The following is an 18,642-nucleotide window of genomic DNA, read 5'->3' as shown; positions in this document are numbered from 1 at the left end:
TGACAGTCAGTCAAATGTAACCATCTCAATCACTGGAATCTTTCAAAATAAAACAAGAGTAACCCAATTTCTGAAACCAGCGGAGTACTTCACTATATGTTGCTTTCGTTGTCACATACTGTTTTCATAATGGATAACTGGACTCTCAGGCTTTCAATTTTCAAATGCACATAGAGTCAAAATCTAAAGGTATATGAATAGAAAATGGACAAAAGAGGCACACAAACACGCAAATGAAAGTTTAAAGAAAAAATAAAAATAAAAATTAGACACAAGTGAAGCAGGCAACCAAACAGAAGTTCCATTAAGGCCAAACAAAGCCATATTTTATACCTTCTAATAAGTATGAATAAAAATTCTAGCATATACTATGGCACAAAATCCTATCGTCCACTATGTATGGTTTGTTTTTTTATATTTAGTTGGCTTATTTTTGGCATGACTATAGTTCTTTTTGAATAGGATTTAGAGCCCTCTAAACTACCTAAAGTAGAAGAACTGGAGAAGGAGATGCAAAGGAACAGACGCAGATCTATTGAAGACAAGATTTTGCTCCAGTGCAAACTATTCTGAGATATGAGACACTAAAGACAGAGCTTAAGAGTGGTTAATTGGAGCAATTAAAATACATTGTACTGAATCAAATATACATTATGTAGTTTAATTACCACTTTTCATTTTTTTGTTAAGGGTTTATGTGTGTATGTGTATGTAAATGTAAGCCCCTGCTGGAACACTGAATGATTCAGCGGAAAATGACATCTATTCGGGGGCAGTCGTGGCCTAATGGATAGGGAGTTGGACTTGTAACCTGAAAATTGCAGGTTTGAGTCTCAGGTCCTGCAGGAATTGTCGGTGGGACGGAGTGAATAGTCAGCACCCTGTCCCCCTTCAATACCATGACTGAGGTGAGACCCTTGAGCAAGGCACCGGACCCCCAACTGCTCTGGTTGTGTGTGTGTGTGTGTGTGTTCACCGCTGTGTGTGCACTTTGGGTGGTAATGGAATTTCCCCATTGTGAGACTAATAAGGGTAATAACTATTTGATAAGAAATTTAGTGAAAGTCAACTGAACTCAATTCCTTCTTGGGCCAAATAGGTCAGGGTTGTGTTTCTGTTTGTCACACATTCCTTAAATAACAAGCACAGTTATGAGTAGAAGTAAAGATCCATTTCTTTACTTTTCTGACAAAGTTCGTTTCTTACAAGATAAATCAACTAAACTGTCTCATCTAATAAAGTAGAAGAAGCACATATATGAATGGAAATGTAGAACATGGAAATCAAATGCAGAATATTAATGACTGAAAGGATGAAAAAAGGCTAGTTTGCTCTGCTGGCTGATCCTGGTGGTTGAGTGGTCTCGTGTCCTGTGCTCTGAGGTATACTTGGTAGAAAGTTAGAACACCCATACTTGTGAGGCAAGTTTTTCGGCAGATAAGAGACATTGCTGGCGGAGAGGATCCGGTGGAAGGTGCTGTAAACGGAGACCTGCAGGGCATTTTGTGGGGACTGGCTCAGCACAAGAAACATGGCCCAAAATAAAATCACGAGATTAGGAAAATTATCCTGTTTATTCTATTATTCAGGATGTATTGCCTCTTTTTGAATTAATTCTTTGCACTGGAGTAAAACTTTGGAAAACTGTGGCAGCTATTATTTTGATTTGAATTACTACAAGTCTAAACATACTTTTAAAAGGGAATACTACTTGATTTAAGCATACACGGAACACTCTTGTGCCTTGGGCATCCCAATCAGTAAAATTCGATTAAAAATTATCACACTTTCTACACTTTCAGGGAAAAGCCTTAAACCAGGCCTCCACTCTGTGATTCCATTCCAACTTGCCAGTGCTGCAGTTTGATTGTATGTAAACTTAGAGCAGTATTTTATTTACAGTCATGAATCTTTATGACTGAAAAAGGGTCGGGTCTCTGAAAACAATTGCAATTCCTTCTTGATCTAATTTGTGATTTTTAAGGTAATGCCAAGTTAATGGCAGACTAAGGATACAGCTAGTGAATATCGCAACTCTGAATGCTGAAATGTAGTGATATTCCCTTTTATAGATAATAGACTGCAAACATCCTTAATTGATTGTATGTTTAATTACTGTATTTTTTTTCAACTGGGATGTAGCTCTTGTTAGCTAGTGTTATATTGTATTGCATGGTTATGACCTTATCCTCAAGAACTTTCAGAGGAGAGTGGCATGGTCTAGGTCTATGTTGTCCATGCTAGCCAAAATAGCCTTCTGGTCCTCTTGAGGTGGACGGCGGTACAGCAGAGCAGAAAAGCGAGTATATGGGTCATGAAGGATGGGCCATTTCTTCTTCTTGCGGAGGTAGAGAGCTTCTTCGGGCTGGAGTACCTGAGAGGTGTAGGCCTGCTGGGTCTGAGAGGTGGAGACACCTTGAGGGGAGGGGAGGAATACTAGGTCATTACTGCAAGAACTAATGAAGACAAAGTTCACAGGCAATTCTACACAATAATCCCACTGATATGACTATTTTAATGTCATGTGAAAGTATGAGCCTGACTTACCATATCATAGAGTACACATGGAGGACATGCATATTCATTACAAATAAAGTGCAGCTGATACAGTACATTGCTTCTCTTTAGTAATGGTGTTACATCTGATTGAGGCTACATGTGTTCAGTTTTATGTACCTATAATTCCAGTTAGCAGTTACATTTCTTGTTTTTTGTTTTGTTTTTTTGGATTGTATTATAGTTAGATGGAAACACTGATACAGTGTCTGAAAGCACTTTACACAGTGAGGTCAACACCTTGCAGTATTACAGAGAAAACCCAACAAATTACTTCTGAGCAGCACTTTGTTCCCTATAATGGAAGAAACATCCAAAAGAAGCAAGCTTAGTTTGGGCAGCCATCTGCCTTGACTGGTTGGGGTGTGTGGATCAAGGAGAGACAAGAACAGAACAGCAACAAGAAACAAACAACACTATGCAGGTCAATATACTGAGAACTAAATTTTTGTTTTTGTGTTTCTGTGTGTGTAAAAGCCCTGAGAAGGGAGATATTAGTGTGAGGGACACACGGACACAACCTTCCTCAGCTCACGTTTGTAATGAGTGCTTCACCAACACCCTCATACAACAGGAACCGATAGGACAAGTATCACTATGCTTAAGTACAAGAAATATCCGAAAATTGTACAGAAATATCAAAATGAGAGATGTACATTCAACAGTAAGACAACATATCCCTTCTGTCAATAACACTAACACTGACATTAATGTTTCAACCTGTGAATTCCAGTAATTATGTGAAAACATAATATAGACAAACAGAAAGACACAAAGCATGCAGCATGTTCCCACGTAAGACATGTCTCAACATGGTAAATACATATAATATTATCCCAATAACTAACATTGACTGTTTTACAGCCTCTGCTAACGGCTCTTAAGATGGCTACTGTGCACTGCTGGTATATGGGCGACAGGATAGCTACCATAACAAAGCTAATGTGACTGGTGTCAGCCAAGTTGCCCCATTTCTTCGACATAAACAAATATAGATTACTGCAAATGCTTTCTTGCACATCCATACATTGTTAACTACAACACGTCACCATAAACAGTCATAATAAAGAAACCACACCTGGGAAGGGAGATATTAGTGTGACAGATACACGGACACGTTTGTAATAAGTGGAAGAAAAAACGACGTGCCCTTCAGCATACCTCCGCACTTTAGAGCTCCCTCTGCTGGACTCATTCTGTAGCTACATCTTCTCTTAAAACACCCAGTTAAAATGATACGGCTATGAAACAAAACATAAAAATAATGTGGTTCAGCTGCTGAGACTGACAGTAACATTAAAAACACAAAACTACAAACAAAAGGTAACATGAAGTTATCCATATTTCCAAAACGCACTAACTGTGAGATCGCTAGGTGGTGCCCTCCTACCAGATCTAACTTGTATGTAATGCACATTTTCCCACCTGTCACATGTGCATATCTGTCTGTACTATATTTTGAAGTACACCAAAGTTGTTCAGTACATATACAGACAAATACTTAACACAGAATCTTCAAACTGAACTGACTACACTGAACAGCTGGACCTAGCTTGGTCATTAAATGGTATTACCAGCTATACTGAAATTAGTCAAATGTGTGATTCACACAGCCTATTTTCTACTTCATAACAAGTCCATGTTTATGAGCAGGTCTAATAACATGATACCACCACATCTACTACTGATGTTGAATTTAAAAAAATCTATGGCTCATCTGGCTTACTATGTGTTACAGCAGTACATTAGCTTGATGTTTCTGTAAGCACTCTGATGCTTAGCTAATTAGAATCATTCCTGTTACTGGAAGGTAAGGCCACAAACCAACATTAAGTAATATGTGTTAGAAATGTCACTGGTAATATAATAATATACTTGTAAAGGACTTTTCTACACTATTTACCCATTCACACAGTCATACATCATGGAACAGCCATCTGAGGCAATTTGGGGTTCAGTGTCCTGCCCAAGGACACTTCAACATGTGGACTAGGGAGTCAGGTATTGAACCACCAGCCCTTTGGTACATAAAGATTTGCTCCCCTTACGTCTCCTGACAGATATGAACCATAACTTGAAAATGTATTATAGCTTTCCATCTTGCTATGACTGTAGAAGCACTAATGCTATCACAAATAAATTTGATACATCTGAGATTAACAAAAAATGGAAGAATAAAACTAGGAATAATATTTTAAAGAGGAAACTCCAAGCTATTTTCTGTTCTGTACACATGATCACTTAATGTTTTGCTGGCATACAACATTGATGTAGACAGCTTTCCCAACAAAATTAATACTGTGAGTGAAAAACAACTTTTCTGCTCACACTGCAAAACTACATTGTATATGAATGACATTTATTACTAAGCAGAAGCAATAAACACAACACACAGCCCCACTAACAACTGCTGTATTCAGACAAGACATTTAGGGTTGAGCTTCACATTGTAGAGCCTATAGATCAGCTACAACAATTTAAGCTTTACAAAAATATGTAGAATATGAGTTACCCTTTAAGAAGCAAAAAACAAACAAAAAAAAACATGTCACTGTATCTGTGATCATTATTATGGACCAAGTTTTTAAAAATATCACTGCACTGAGAGTGGGAGGAGAAAGCAACAGAGTTCATACCTGCTTTCTTTCTGGTCTTGGAGTTATTGTTGTTCATCGTCATTTTCTTGGCCTTTTTAATACGTTGGTATCTCAGTGCATCAATCCTCTCAGACCCTGAAAGGGCACTCGGCGCACCTCGACGCTTTCTAGATAAAGAAGAGAGAAAGGGGAAAACAGGTAACTCCAGGCCAAACATAGTCAGCAATCAGTATTTGCACTACGGAGTGCAACAAAACCAGAAATCCGTACAAACAGCACTGCTTGTGCTAAGCCAGAGGTGCAGCACATTGCCAAAGGGTCAATGTGAGACACCTAAAGAGCTGTACTCTGAAATCCAGAAGAGTTCTGTTTTTTCAAAGGGTTGAAAAACAATGTATTAGATTTACTACTGCCATAACCTTGCATGTCATCTGGATTTACTAGGTGAATGAGCACCTTTAGAGCAAAACTGAGAAAATAGTTAAGAATGTTAAGAATAATTAGGCATTACCTAATTGGCTTAAGTATTTAGGTTAAGAATGATTATGTTTCACTAAATGAGTTCAAAAAGCCTGTATTAAATTGTGTACCATGAAAATTCATTGCCCTTCAGGTATATCTAAGATACTTTGCTCAAATTGATCCACATAATCTTGATCCAAAGAAAAGCAAAATATCACACAACCCCTGAAACCATCCATTTATGTCATGTTGTAAATTAGAACAGTGAGTAAATTTTTACAGATACAACTCTTAAAACAACCTTGCATTGTTGGTTTCAGAGGAAAAAGTCTCAAAAATTGAAGAATATGTAGAAAATGTAAGTAAGGCATTTTAATTGATGATATGTTTGTTAAATATTTTTTCATCCCACTCTGAAAATAACAGATGCAAATGTTTCCTGGAGAATATATTTGTCAGTTGCACATGATTGCATCTACAGATCTCGTTCCCATTCATGGAGGCACTTAGAATGTGGCAGCCCACAGATTTCTGCCAAACAGACACTTGGTTTTCTCAAGACACAGAAAACAATTAGCATTACAGAAAGGCCATCTTCCCACCGTGGCTGCAGAGAGATTCCGAAGGTCGTTAGTACAGGGGGAGAATCACAGCTGAGCAACAAAGCATCATCAAAATGTATTCATAGACATGGATACTGTCTACAATGGGCTTCACCATGCTGACAGGGGGAGAGATGGCGGGAGGGGAAAATGACTACTCGGGAACAGTCACATAATGAAAAATAAGCCAAAGAAAAGCGAAGCACCAGGACAACAAATGTAACAAGAATTTATCCATATAATTGTTTCTTTTTTTTTAAACGAAAGAGCAATATTTAGCGATGGCATGCATGGCAGTTTGCACATGGAACACGACTTTAAAGGGGAATACATTCAAAAGCACTTCACTGGGCAGTTTACTCATAAATAAGGAGGGCTCAACCCCCTGTGTGCCCTCCTCTGCAAGCCCTTGGAAAAATAATTGTTCCTTAGAAGAAAAAGAAGTGCATAAGCTGTTTTGGCAAGACACTTGCTTCACATGGCAGTGAGAACTGTTCTGCAGTCCAAACTTGCAAGTGCAATTGTATACTTAGAGTAAATGATTTGATTCATGCTGCAGATGCATTATACAGGGGATTTAGGCCACATGTCCACCGGGAATATTTAAAGTTATCCTGGCTAAAAAGATGTTTACAGGAAGTGCTGGTCAAATCTCCTGCTATGGCTCTGTGGCTGTTCAAAATGTGCTAGGAACGTGCTGCATTTGAGTTAAAAGCTGGAATAGTTTTTTTTAACGTTTTCAAACTCTGCACTAAGCGCTTACACATACTAAGCTTTAATCACTGCCAAGAACATGCAACAATCTGCAACAATATTTCTGTTTAACTATTAATGCAAAATAGAGCTATGAACAGTGGCTCCTAGTGGGCACACAGCTTAAAGTAACATCATAACGGTCCAAAATATTTTTTTAATTGGTGTCATACAATATAAGTATCTGTAAAATATATATAGCCTAATGTGTCACGCTTGAGGAGAATGCTGAGTGTTTTTTAGTGATCATCTGATCTGATCGTCTGAGATAAAATGTGGAAAAAAGCCCACATAAACAGTTGTTTCATAAATGCACTGTCACACACTGTTATAATCTAGATAGTAACAAAAGACAAAAGACAAAATGAAGTGGTGATCATGGATGCTTAGTAAAGTATATATGCTTTTTAAAAGAATCACATTACCTGGATAGATTGCCACTTTTATGACTATGTTGTGTGACCATCTAATGGACTTCACTATTGGTTATATAAGTTATGAGTGGGACACCCTTTATTTTTTAGAAGTATTTACGGATGACCTCTGGCTGGGGGCCATCTTCTGATTGAGAAGAAGGAAGAGACCAGGACTTCATCACCACAGGTGGCTGTCTCTGGAGTGGCTTATTCCTCACAGTAGATAGCAAAGACCAGTGACATTCTGAGAAAGGCTGCTACCCTAGTGTGGGCCTCACTGGGAACCTTTACAATTTCTTGATGGCTGAATACAAAAGATGAATTACCATTGGGCTAAAAGGAAAACAACTGAGGAAGGTACAGTACACATCAGCTTGTATTCTTGATATATGCCATCCCTCAGTCTGACAGCAGGGCCTTGGCTATGCATTTTCTAGCAAAATCCATTGCCAGGCGCTAAGCAGATAGCATTTCACTCTGTTCTTTCCTGGCATAGTGAAAAATGGATGCTAACTGGAGTCACACTGTGTAACCCATGCCTTCTACTTCTAGGCATGTGGCCTGGATGTGAAGACTGTGCAAGAGAAAAATGAAGAGAAAGGGGAAGAGGGATTCCAGCTGTCTGGAGTAAACTTTGGACACATTTGCGTAAGTAGTGCTATGTCAAGGTAGACAGGTGGAGGCTCACACTCAGAGGCAATGGTTTGCAGGGAAGTGTGAGACAGTTAACTGCAGACATAGTTAAAGCAAAAGTGGTGGAGCCCTTGAAGAAGATGAAGCAAATATCATCTACAGTATATATATAATATAATATGAAGCAGATATCTTGATTGTCATTTTGGCCAAAAAGTACTTTGCATTCATACATGGTGAACTGAGGGAGATAAAGAGCATTGCATGTTATAGTACTAGCTAACTGGGTGTCAAGACCATTGATCTGTTCCAGGGTGTTGAGGCATATTCTAATTAGGGTTAATCAATAGAGAAGTCCGTAGAGGGCTAACACTGCACAAAATTCCATCAACATACATTACAATGTAATACTATTATCATATTACTTTTAGGAGCTTGCTTATTTGGCTGATCCCAAAACATATTTTTGAAACCTGTCATCATCCACCTGGGGTATATTCCAGTTTGCCTATGCACAGATTCTTCACAGTGTCTGTAATGTTTTAAATAGCAACAGGTGACCATTGAACCAAGTAACCAATAAAGTCAAACTTACATCTTAAGCTATATCTTAAGTTGATTTATCTGTGACAAGGTATTCTTATTAACAGACCATAAAGTTGCTTGTATATGTGGTCAGTTAGCAAACCACTCAAGCATGAAATCGTGTTGGTGGCCTAATCTATAAGCTAATAAATGGTATATGCATATCACTGAGAATGCATAATATACTAAAGACTGCAGAACATAAAATGCATAGCCACTTTGAGAAAAAGCACAAAAGAAAGAACTAAAATGAACTACACGTGTTGACTAAAGAAAGGAACAAATCAAATAAAGACTCAGAGTCTTGTATTCCCCTTTAAAGGACGAGGTGATCAAAAAGTCCCACCTGCTAACCCCCCCCTTTCAGACATGGATCCAACCCTTACCTATTGCGGTGTAGAGGACCTGGTCACAACAACGCTGCCCAGATAGCTGAGATCAATCAAAAAACAAAGCAGGTAAGACTCCAGGAGCTATCAAGAACCACCATACTGCCCCTAATTTATAATGATGGAAACATTGCAGTTCATGAGAAGCGGACAGGCCCTGTGACACACTTTGCCCAACAATCTTTCCTTGGTAGTCAGACCTGGGGGTGTCCTAGCAGCAATTAAAGTGGGTAGGGAGAGGAGGGTTATAGAAAGGGAAGGGTAGGAAAACATCTGAAGGTAAGGGAGAATTGGTCATGCACAGTCAGGTTACTAAGGCCGAGGATGGGCCGCAGGGCCTGCCAAGATGAACTCTTCTTAAAGCATCCCTCTGCATGATACAGGCATCTTCAAAGGCTTGGCGCTAGACATAACATAACATAATGGGTCTTTGACTGGCCTGGGGAATCAATTGGATGAATATTATGGGATTCCTCCTGTTAGGTGAAAGCAGGGTACCACATGATACAAATGGCAAAACAGGGATCCTGTGGTGATGTCTGCACATTCCCAGGCTTTTAGGGGCTTGTGCCAAACAAATTACATACTTCAGTGTCAACTGTAGTTTAATCTGGAATGACTATAGCCCCAAAAGGTCTGAAATGTAATCTGTGAAGCAAATGCATTTTCTAATTTGTTTTGAAAATTTTGGAATTCACAAAAAAACAAAAAGTTTACTTTTGCAAAAATGTACTTTTTGGCCTTTTTGATAGAAAATCCTTTCACAGTGATAACTTTAGAGCAATGCTTCTCAGATTCATTGGGTGAATACCTATAATTCGATATTTGACATGAAAAGCAGCCTTTAAAAAAATGTAAGCTTCGAGAGTATATCAAACGAATCATCAAAACACAATGGTTTTCCTTCAACCATAATTTTCATTTTTCATATAAGTGTAAAAAAGCATAAACTAGACAATAAAAGTAATTTGGCACAGAGATGAATTCAAAAATGATGGATATCAGACAGCACTTAGGTAACCATAATGTCAGAGCAACTTCACACATTAAAGCAATATGAGTTGGGGCAGATGACTCTAATGGTATCCCTCTCTGCATGCCTAATGCACCTACCCTGAAGCTGACAACTGGGGTGGAGAGGGCTCAGATGGAAGGATCTCCTCCTCAGTCCTCCTCTGAGATGGTATCTGCCCAAATATGTTGCTGCTTTCCATGGGGGGTGACGGGGACTGGGAAGCTGGGTAGCTGGTTGCAGAGGTGGCAAAGGCCATGTGGGAACGGTAGATGGGACTTGCTCTCCTGCTACCCTGGCCTTGGGCAGGTGAGGAGGAGGGAGAAGATCTCCTTGAGAAGCTGGCTGTGGAAGGAGGGAGGAGGGTAATCTCAGACATCTCTGGGGGAATGGTAGGCTGGACAATGCTGGGACGTGGCCTGGGACGTACTACAATCTCTGGGGAGCCCTCGTGAGAGCTAAGGGGGCTTTGGGTTAAGGGTGAGAGTCGAGAGGGCTGGAGAACCACCTGATGCAGGCCTGAATCCATCCTACGAGTCTGTCTGGGACTGAAACGAGGGGTGGTTTCAAACAATCGTGTGTCCAGACTACTGAATGTGCTAGGGACAATATGGGCCCTTGGATCGGTGTAAGGCAAAACCGGCACACCCATACCGTGGCTTGTGTGTCTTAGCTGCCCTAAATGTGCCTCTTGCATAGCTAAATGCTTGGCTGGGGAGCCATGAGGCTTAGCCTTGCTGGGAGACTTGCTAGAGTGGCTCTTTGCGGCCTCCAGTGGCAGGACAGCTGGGTATGTGGGCAATGGGAGGGAGGAAGGCTGGAAAGCACTAAGAGGAAGAACATGGGGTGGAGGGGCATAGGGGGAATCGTGGCGGATATGCAAGGGGTGATGTGGTGGAAAAATGAACTGAGGCCCCTCCAAACTTGTAAAGGTGAAATCCAGTCCCTGCCAAATCTCCGGTGAACGAGAGGAAGAGGTGAGTGTCAGAGGAAGTGGGAAACCAGAGACAGCATATTGTGGGAAATCACCCTCCCCCATTTCTTCAGGAATCATGGGGTGACCAAAAGGAGCCTCAGCAAGGTATGGAGGGGAGGACATGACAGAGCTGAGAGGGCTGGTATCAGGCATGTAAAAAGGAGGTGGGGGATCATGATCCCCAGGTGGGCCTAGATAGCCATAGAAAGCCCTGTGGTGGAGAGAGCCTCGGATCTGCCCTGTGGCCTGGAGCCGACTACTCTCCATAATGGTCATACCTTCAAAGGGCCTGTGGAAACGAGGGCTGTAGGCTGGAGGTTGCAGATAGGATTCCTGACTGGAGATTGGGGAAATTTGGTGAGGCCGAAGGGGGGCCATAACTGGTGGCAAAGGCCTGGGATCATCATTCTCTTCATCAGACTGCCGGAATTCAGGATAGAGGTCTGATTCTTCCACAAAGGGGAAGCCCTCAATTCTCCGGGGCTTAACAGACATTTCTGTGTCAGTGGGATCTATAACAAAGCGTCCATCTGGGCCTCGGCTGATAAGTTCAATAGGTGTTGTTGCTTCTGCTTCTTGTTTGGAGATGCTGTACTTCTTGCTTGTTATTGCTCTTTTTGTCTTCTTGTATAAAGACAATTCCTCCTTCTTCCCTGGACTTGGGGGTGGTTTCTTCCCATGCTGGTCATGACTATCGTCAGATGATTCTGATGCGGATGTCTTTGAACGAACACTCTCTGGGCTCACTTTTCCTGAAGATGACCTATGAAAAGATTATAGAATAAATGAGTATTAAAAACTTTAAAAATCTCCATGGTACTCTGGTGCAAACTGGACCTAAACATGTTTGATCAGGGATCATTAATAAACAAGGTTATCTGTCAAAATGTGCTGCCTCATAATTTTCAATCAGTATAATTAAGAATGAAGCTTTGAATGATATGAGGCTTGACGTTCATTTTCTTGTATATGGACTAAAGCCATACTACATTCCCATAGATACATGCATGCAGAATTTGGTTTGTAGGTTTGTAAGAAAATACCTTCCCTTATGCTCTTTGACAGAACAGTTTAAATAATTTTAGTCATTGCAGAAAGTCACTGTATACCAATCTTGATACCATCTCCACTATTAAGCATCATCTAGCAGCATGATTAAGGTTGTTGGCACCAACAGCAATATACGTTTCTGGCATAGCAGACAGGTAATTAAGTAACTGAGAGTTGGGAAAAAAGACACTCAAAGATGCTTATAGAAAAGTAAAATAATTTCCAATATTTGGTTGGAATAACACTGACTGATGTACCAAAATCCATAAAAACTAGCCCAAAGATGTATGTAGCCAGTTTTAAATTTGTGAGTTCTGGGTGGTATCAATATTATAACTGAATCATCCTGACCATACTCATCACTACTAAAGACTATAGTAGGGGCTATATAACTTGTATCCGAGAATATGACCAGTACATAAGACACTTTAAAATACATTATATGAAACTTAATTCCAAAGACATGTACAATATATGCTAGTTATAAATGGCAAGAATTTAAAAGGGAGAAGGAATGAAACCACATCTTGCTTTGTGAAATATTTTATTTAGTGGTAAAATAAAACAAAAAAACAGACCTCAGTTTAGTCACTAAGCTTGACTACTTAATGATATAAGTGGCTGTCAAAAAAATACAGTTATATAGAGTGGATATTCAAGAATTGTTTCCAGGGTGCAGTACCTTGTCAGATATAGTTTATAAAGCTTCACTGAGTGCTGATACAACATAACTCAACTAACAACACAGCTAATCCTAATGTTTTTATTTATTTATTTTTGTTGATAGCAATCCTGTTGGTAACATTAATAATCATCACCTTCTTGAAGACAACAGGCTAAGAATAGACTTGTTAAGCTTTAATAGATTTTATTTGTAAAAACTTTAAAAATATGTGTTAAAAATATGGCTTGAATGATGTTATCTTGTTAAAGTTTCTCTAGAAATTGGGACTACAACCAAATGGATTAGTGGCCACAAAGATGAAATGCAAGCTGTATAAAATCAGAATCTTCCTACCATGTACTTAATACAAATAGAGTTATACTACTGCTGATGCTTATCACAATGACACAATAGATTGAAACAATAACAATTAGTACCAAATAGCCACTGACTGAAGAGTTGGTCATCACCTCTGAAGCTGTAGAAATATAAGTCAAACACATTCACTCTGAATATACAATTAGATAAAATACTGAATTTTCACAATCATTTTCATACGCTTATGTATATTATATCATAAGGCGCATATAGCACTGATTTGCTGTTGTTAGAAGCTACAACTTCAGGACAACAAACCATGGCTTTCAATGAACAAGACAAGGTGGATTATCAGGTATAATTGTGCATGTCACAGCATTTGGGATGGGAAATGAACAATAAACATTGGTGAAGACTATCAATTCAGAAGTGCCAAAAACAAAAGTGTTTTAGATCACCTTGAGGTGGAATAGTAATTTAAGGGAATTGGCAGGGGCATGGTAAGATAGCTCAAACAACATTTTTTTATCATAAGCAGAAGAGTGCTGTGCAAGACATCTGACGAATGATTTGGATATTTCTAAATAGAATAGAACAAGGGTAGCTGTTATGGTAACTGCCTACCATAACTCGCCGACAAATACAATTACAAACAAATACAATAAGAAAGTACTATAACTGCATGTACATCTCAAGAATGGTGTCTTTGCTCTGGAATCACATTTCTCACAATTTAGATATTATTAATATTAATTTAAAAAATCTGCTGCCTCTCCTATAGCACACGGTGTCATTCACCACAATAACACTCTGTTAAATTTAATTTTTGTCCTTGTAAATCATCATTATTTTGTATGCACTGTTACTAACCAAGAAATACATATACTTTCTTTCTTGTCTTAAGGAGTTAGTTGAAACTGTTAGTTGAAATTTGTTTAATCCATACTCCAGTGCAACCAGTGCAATGATGTTATTCCGTCAGAATAAGCTTATTATGGAATGTTAATGCCAGGAAAGTCATTTTTGAAGCTTTAGATGTATCTTTATTGATTATAACTGTTTTAGCAAACCCCTGAGGACAGTAGAAGTTTAACTAAATTTCATATTTCATTTATCGTTACAAACACTGGATGTGTTAGTCAGAATAATCTCATTGTGGAATGTTTGTGTCACCAATGTTGCTTTCAATTTTAACTACTTTAGTGCATCTTCTCTGGGCACACCCAACTCTGTGGGTTGAGGGGACCTGTTCATTGACAGGTGTCTAGTTATTATTGTACATAAAGCCATTATCAATGGAAATATTTCACATACATTTTAATTTTGTATTTATTATGTTTAGATTATATAGTTCATACAGTCAGTATAGTCTATAGTTTATATAGTAGATATTCTGGCAATACATCATGTATTTTTGTAGGTTTGGGTCCCAGGAAGAGACCAGATTTCTCATTTGGGTCTTGAGTTGAAAAGTCTGAGGAAGAATCTACTAAGCTAAGCTAACGACCCTTGAACTAATTTCACATTTAGTGTCCACAAACGAGGGGTATAAATTCTTATTTACTTCTCAACAAGAAAGAGAATAAGTGTTTATCCCAAAATGTTAAAATACTAAATTGAAAGATGAAGATTAAAATTAAAATATAAAATTAAAATATCTAGCTGATAGACATTTGCATGGTTATTTTGTCATCCAGACCTTTTAAAATCTTGATCTACACGGCAGGCTGGATCATTTATTTTAAAAAAAGGTCATCCTTCCTTTTCTAATGATGAAAATCCTTTATTTTTCATGTCTGACAGACCATGATCATTATTGTGGTCCACTTGTTTGGCCAGAAACATGGGATAAGGTCAGGAGTCTGAGGAGCTCGGGCTAAACCATAGCGCTAAGAGGTATACAGATTGTGCAAGGAGTGCAAGAACAGGGGGACAATGGTTGGCACACTCACTGAGGACTAGAAGGTTGATGTCTGTACCTGCTTGCGTCCAGCCCCTCCCAGTAGGGCTCAACGCTCGGAATGAAGCTAAGTGGACTCCTGTAGAAGTGGGAGATTAGACAGTAAGAAGTGGGGAGAAAATTTATGTAAAAAGGAAGCCTGGAAATGGTATGGTTATGTTCATAAAAAAGTCACAGAAAATTAGAGAGATTGATATTATTATATGGGTTAAAAATCAAAGGAAGCAGCAGTGAATCACAAATAAGATCCGAGACAAAGAAATTTGAAAAGGAAAAAAAGGCTTCTTGAAGACTATAAAGACTATCATGGAACAACATGAGGCAGGTAAAGGCAAGACAGGAAAGAAATATGAATGAAAATGTGACTGCACAATTCTCAATTTATTGAGGGTATATGGCCAAAATACCAAATGCTCAGAGTACTACATGATACAACTTAACTTCCTATAGGTGAAGCTCATTTTTCTTGTGTATTTTCTGCAACATATTAGTTCCTTGCACTTCAGGTATGGGTAGATGGAAGAGGAAGGAGATAGTACAGAAAAACACATTTTGTAAAATGAGATGTTCTTCGCAGTCGTGCTCAGATTCTCAGGCGACATGACTTGCTGATGAGGGCCGTGCAGCTCTGGCACCATCCTGTAGCATCCCTGTAACTTTGGAGTTCTTAAATATTAGCCTATACAGTACATCATAAAATATGTTGGCAAGCATCCACAGATAGACAGACGCAAACCTGTCCAGTGTCCGGAATGTACAGATCAGGCAAACCAAGTTAATATGTAGGTGTTCAAGTCCCTGTATGTAGAGACTGTATGTGATTAAGGCATCTATCATTGTTCTAAGTTCATCTAAGTATTGTTTTTGACTCCTGATGAAAACCTGTGCTTGTGTTTCTCCCACAATTTATGCCAAAGTCAGAAAATATCATAATCTTCACACTAAAGGATAAGGCTGGTGATACCAAAATCAAAAGTCTGTGTCCAACAAGTTGAAGAATGCAGGTACAGTATGGAAAATAAAATTAACGAGTGTTCTTTGTCTACAACAGCACTTGGTGAAGATTAGGATTAGATTCATTTCAAAAGAGAATACAATATCCAGCACCTCACGGCAGCCATTGCAGCCATTGTGACTAGTCAAGAGAAGGTCTAACATATTACAGTACACTCTGTATTTAGTTGTGTGAGGCCTCTGTGCATGCCGGCTATCTCACATGGTTGACTGATGTTATTAGTTCCACCTGTTGCTATGACACATCAAAACACCTACTTTGAAAAAGGTTTGTTAAGGGGCTGAGATGTCCTTCATGGTTGCAGACTGCATAGAGTTTAGGGTCATATAATGACAGAGAAAAGAAAAGACCTAAAATAATGCAATAATAATGTAAGCTCACAGTGTTGTCCTGTAACATGTAAACCACTGGATTCTCAAAGGCTTAGATCTAATAAATATACCCATTTTAGACAGACATCTGAAATCCAGTTTTAGAACGTTTATTTTATCACATTCAGTTTACTGGAGCTGGAATCTTGTCTAGTAAACAGGTGACTGGGAAAATATTTTTTCAACTATTCATCTTACAATATATTAAAGCGCAAACAGAGGACTAACTTTACAGACTTAATTTTGTGAAGAACTAAGGGGTACATCTAAAATAGGAAATCAGCAAATCTGGAGGTTTTTTTTCCCCCTAAATCAATGATAGGGTAGAAACTTTAAGGTATTTGCCTCATGATTCTAGCATTTAATTTTCCCATCTTCATATCACTGTTTTTGAATGTACTTCTCAGCAGCAGCAGCAGCAGCAGCAGCAGCAGCAGCAGCAGCAGCAGCAGCAGCTTGGAACTGAAGCAGTAAATTCCACAGCAAAACTATGGCAAATCACACACAAATTATTTAAGTCGAAAAGCTTTACTAATGTACATCATTTATTCAGAACAAAATAACAATGACAACAACACTTGGTGACCTCTTATGTACCAAGACATCATATCCCATAGGTGCTCAGTTGGAATTATCTCATGAGGCCCAATCAATAACATCAATGTCTATGTAATCCAGAAACTGCTTACACACTCTGCACCTGGAGGAACCCAGGGATCGCTACACCAGGGTAAGGTCTGACAGTCACAGTCACTAGAATTTCATCCCAGTATGCCCGATATACCTCCCCAAATCATCACTGACCCACCACCAAACTGGTCATGCTTAATTATGTTACAGGCAGCATAACATTTACCATGATGTAGCCACACTCGTTTAACACCTGTCACATATGCTCAGTGCAAACCTGCTCTCATCTGTGAAAAGAACGGGGAGCCAATAGCAGGCCTGCTAATTCTGGTGTTCTCTGGTGAATGCCAGTTCAGCTGCATGGTGATGGGCTGTGAGTACAGGTTGTACTAGAGGACACGGGGCCCTCCTGTGGGTCGTCCCTGACAGTTTGATCAGAAACATGCACACCAGTAACCTGCTGGAGGACATTTTGTAGAGCTCTGATAGTGCTTATCCTGTTCTGCCTCTGTATGGCCCAGTCTTGCTCTACTGGTGTAACGACCAGTCTCCTGGTGTCTTTCCTGTGCTCTTAAGACTGTGCAGGAGACACGGCAACTTCACTAGTGACTACACGTATGGATGTGCCATGTTGGAGTAGCTGGACTACCTGTGCCACCTGACTGGGCTGCAGGCACTGCCTCATGCTACCAGTAGTGAAAAGAACACTAGCAAAACCTAAAATCTGAGAAGAATCAGCCAGGAAAGATAAGGAGAGAATGTTTGTCTGTGGTCACCACGTGCAGAACCATTCCCTATCGGGGGTTGTCTTGCTTTTGTCCCTCCATTGCACCTGTTGTCACTTTCATTTACACCAATGCAGGAGAAACTGATTCACAGTCACTTGTGCTTCCTAAATGGACTGATAGATATCCCTGACATTTAAGCGACTTGGTGTTACACTGAAATCATTAAGTGTTTGAGAAATTTATATAGAGACAAGAAGCACTGAGGGTTGACAGCACATTTAACAGCAGTGATTTGAAAGTGTTGCTAGTAGAATATGTACCTGTTAAAGTTTGTTTTTTATTGCTGTACACAGTATGGATATATAAAAGGAACAGGATTTTACATAAATATTGCCACAGTATATGTGAGTAATAAAGTATTTGAATAATCTGAATAATGTTACTATTCAGGTTTTATGGTTATAATGATCATGCTACAGAAGCACTGTATAAATCTTACAATGACAGAAACTGTGACTGTTTATAATAATCTGATAACTGAATATAAGAATTACTTCAGTTTGGGTTTGATCATAGTTTTATTGTAAAGTACTGTATTGTGCTGCTCTTGGAAAATATAACAGTGTCATGTACAGTAGGGGTTACTTACGGAGTTTCCACACTTTTTCTGCAGTGGGTTATGGAAAGAGGAGGGTCTGGAAGAAAAAAGAGAAAAGGCTATTATTGATCCAAATGTCCAATTAGTATATGCAGTACTGTATCATAGAATTAAGTATGTGCAGTAGCTTATATATATTGTAATCACTGCAATTACTGCAAAGTTGTCATTCACTTCTGCACTAATGAAGTAAAAAAGCTCATTATACAAGTACATATTAAATTGTCCTTCCTGACAGGCAGAATTGCAAACACTAAAGTGAAAGGC

At 39.1% G+C, this 18,642-nt stretch overlaps 1 protein-coding gene across 2 annotated transcripts in view; it reads right to left on the bottom strand.

Moving 5' to 3' along the window:
* Positions 1-697: 697 nt before the first annotated feature.
* igsf9bb (immunoglobulin superfamily, member 9Bb) overlaps positions 698-18,642 on the bottom strand; it is a 199,357-nt gene continuing 181,412 nt past the window's right edge. Inside the window, exons 17-20 of one of the 2 annotated variants that reach the window (XM_026328828.1) lie at positions 18,367-18,412; positions 10,107-11,744; positions 5,193-5,320; positions 698-2,415 (exon numbers count right to left, since the gene is read on the bottom strand). In XM_026328828.1, coding sequence (XP_026184613.1) covers positions 2,201-2,415; positions 5,193-5,320; positions 10,107-11,744; positions 18,367-18,412 — 2,027 coding nt within the window. In that variant the 3' untranslated portion in view covers positions 698-2,200. Of the gene's footprint in view, positions 2,416-5,192; positions 5,321-8,990; positions 9,037-10,106; positions 11,745-18,366; positions 18,413-18,642 lie in introns of those variants that run through there. The other variant, XM_026328829.1, reaches the window with a different exon arrangement.

Source organism: Mastacembelus armatus, chromosome 14, assembly GCF_900324485.2.
Source record: "Mastacembelus armatus chromosome 14, fMasArm1.2, whole genome shotgun sequence".
NCBI lineage: Eukaryota > Metazoa > Chordata > Actinopteri > Synbranchiformes > Mastacembelidae > Mastacembelus > Mastacembelus armatus.
This window is presented reverse-complemented; position numbering and strand designations above follow the sequence as displayed.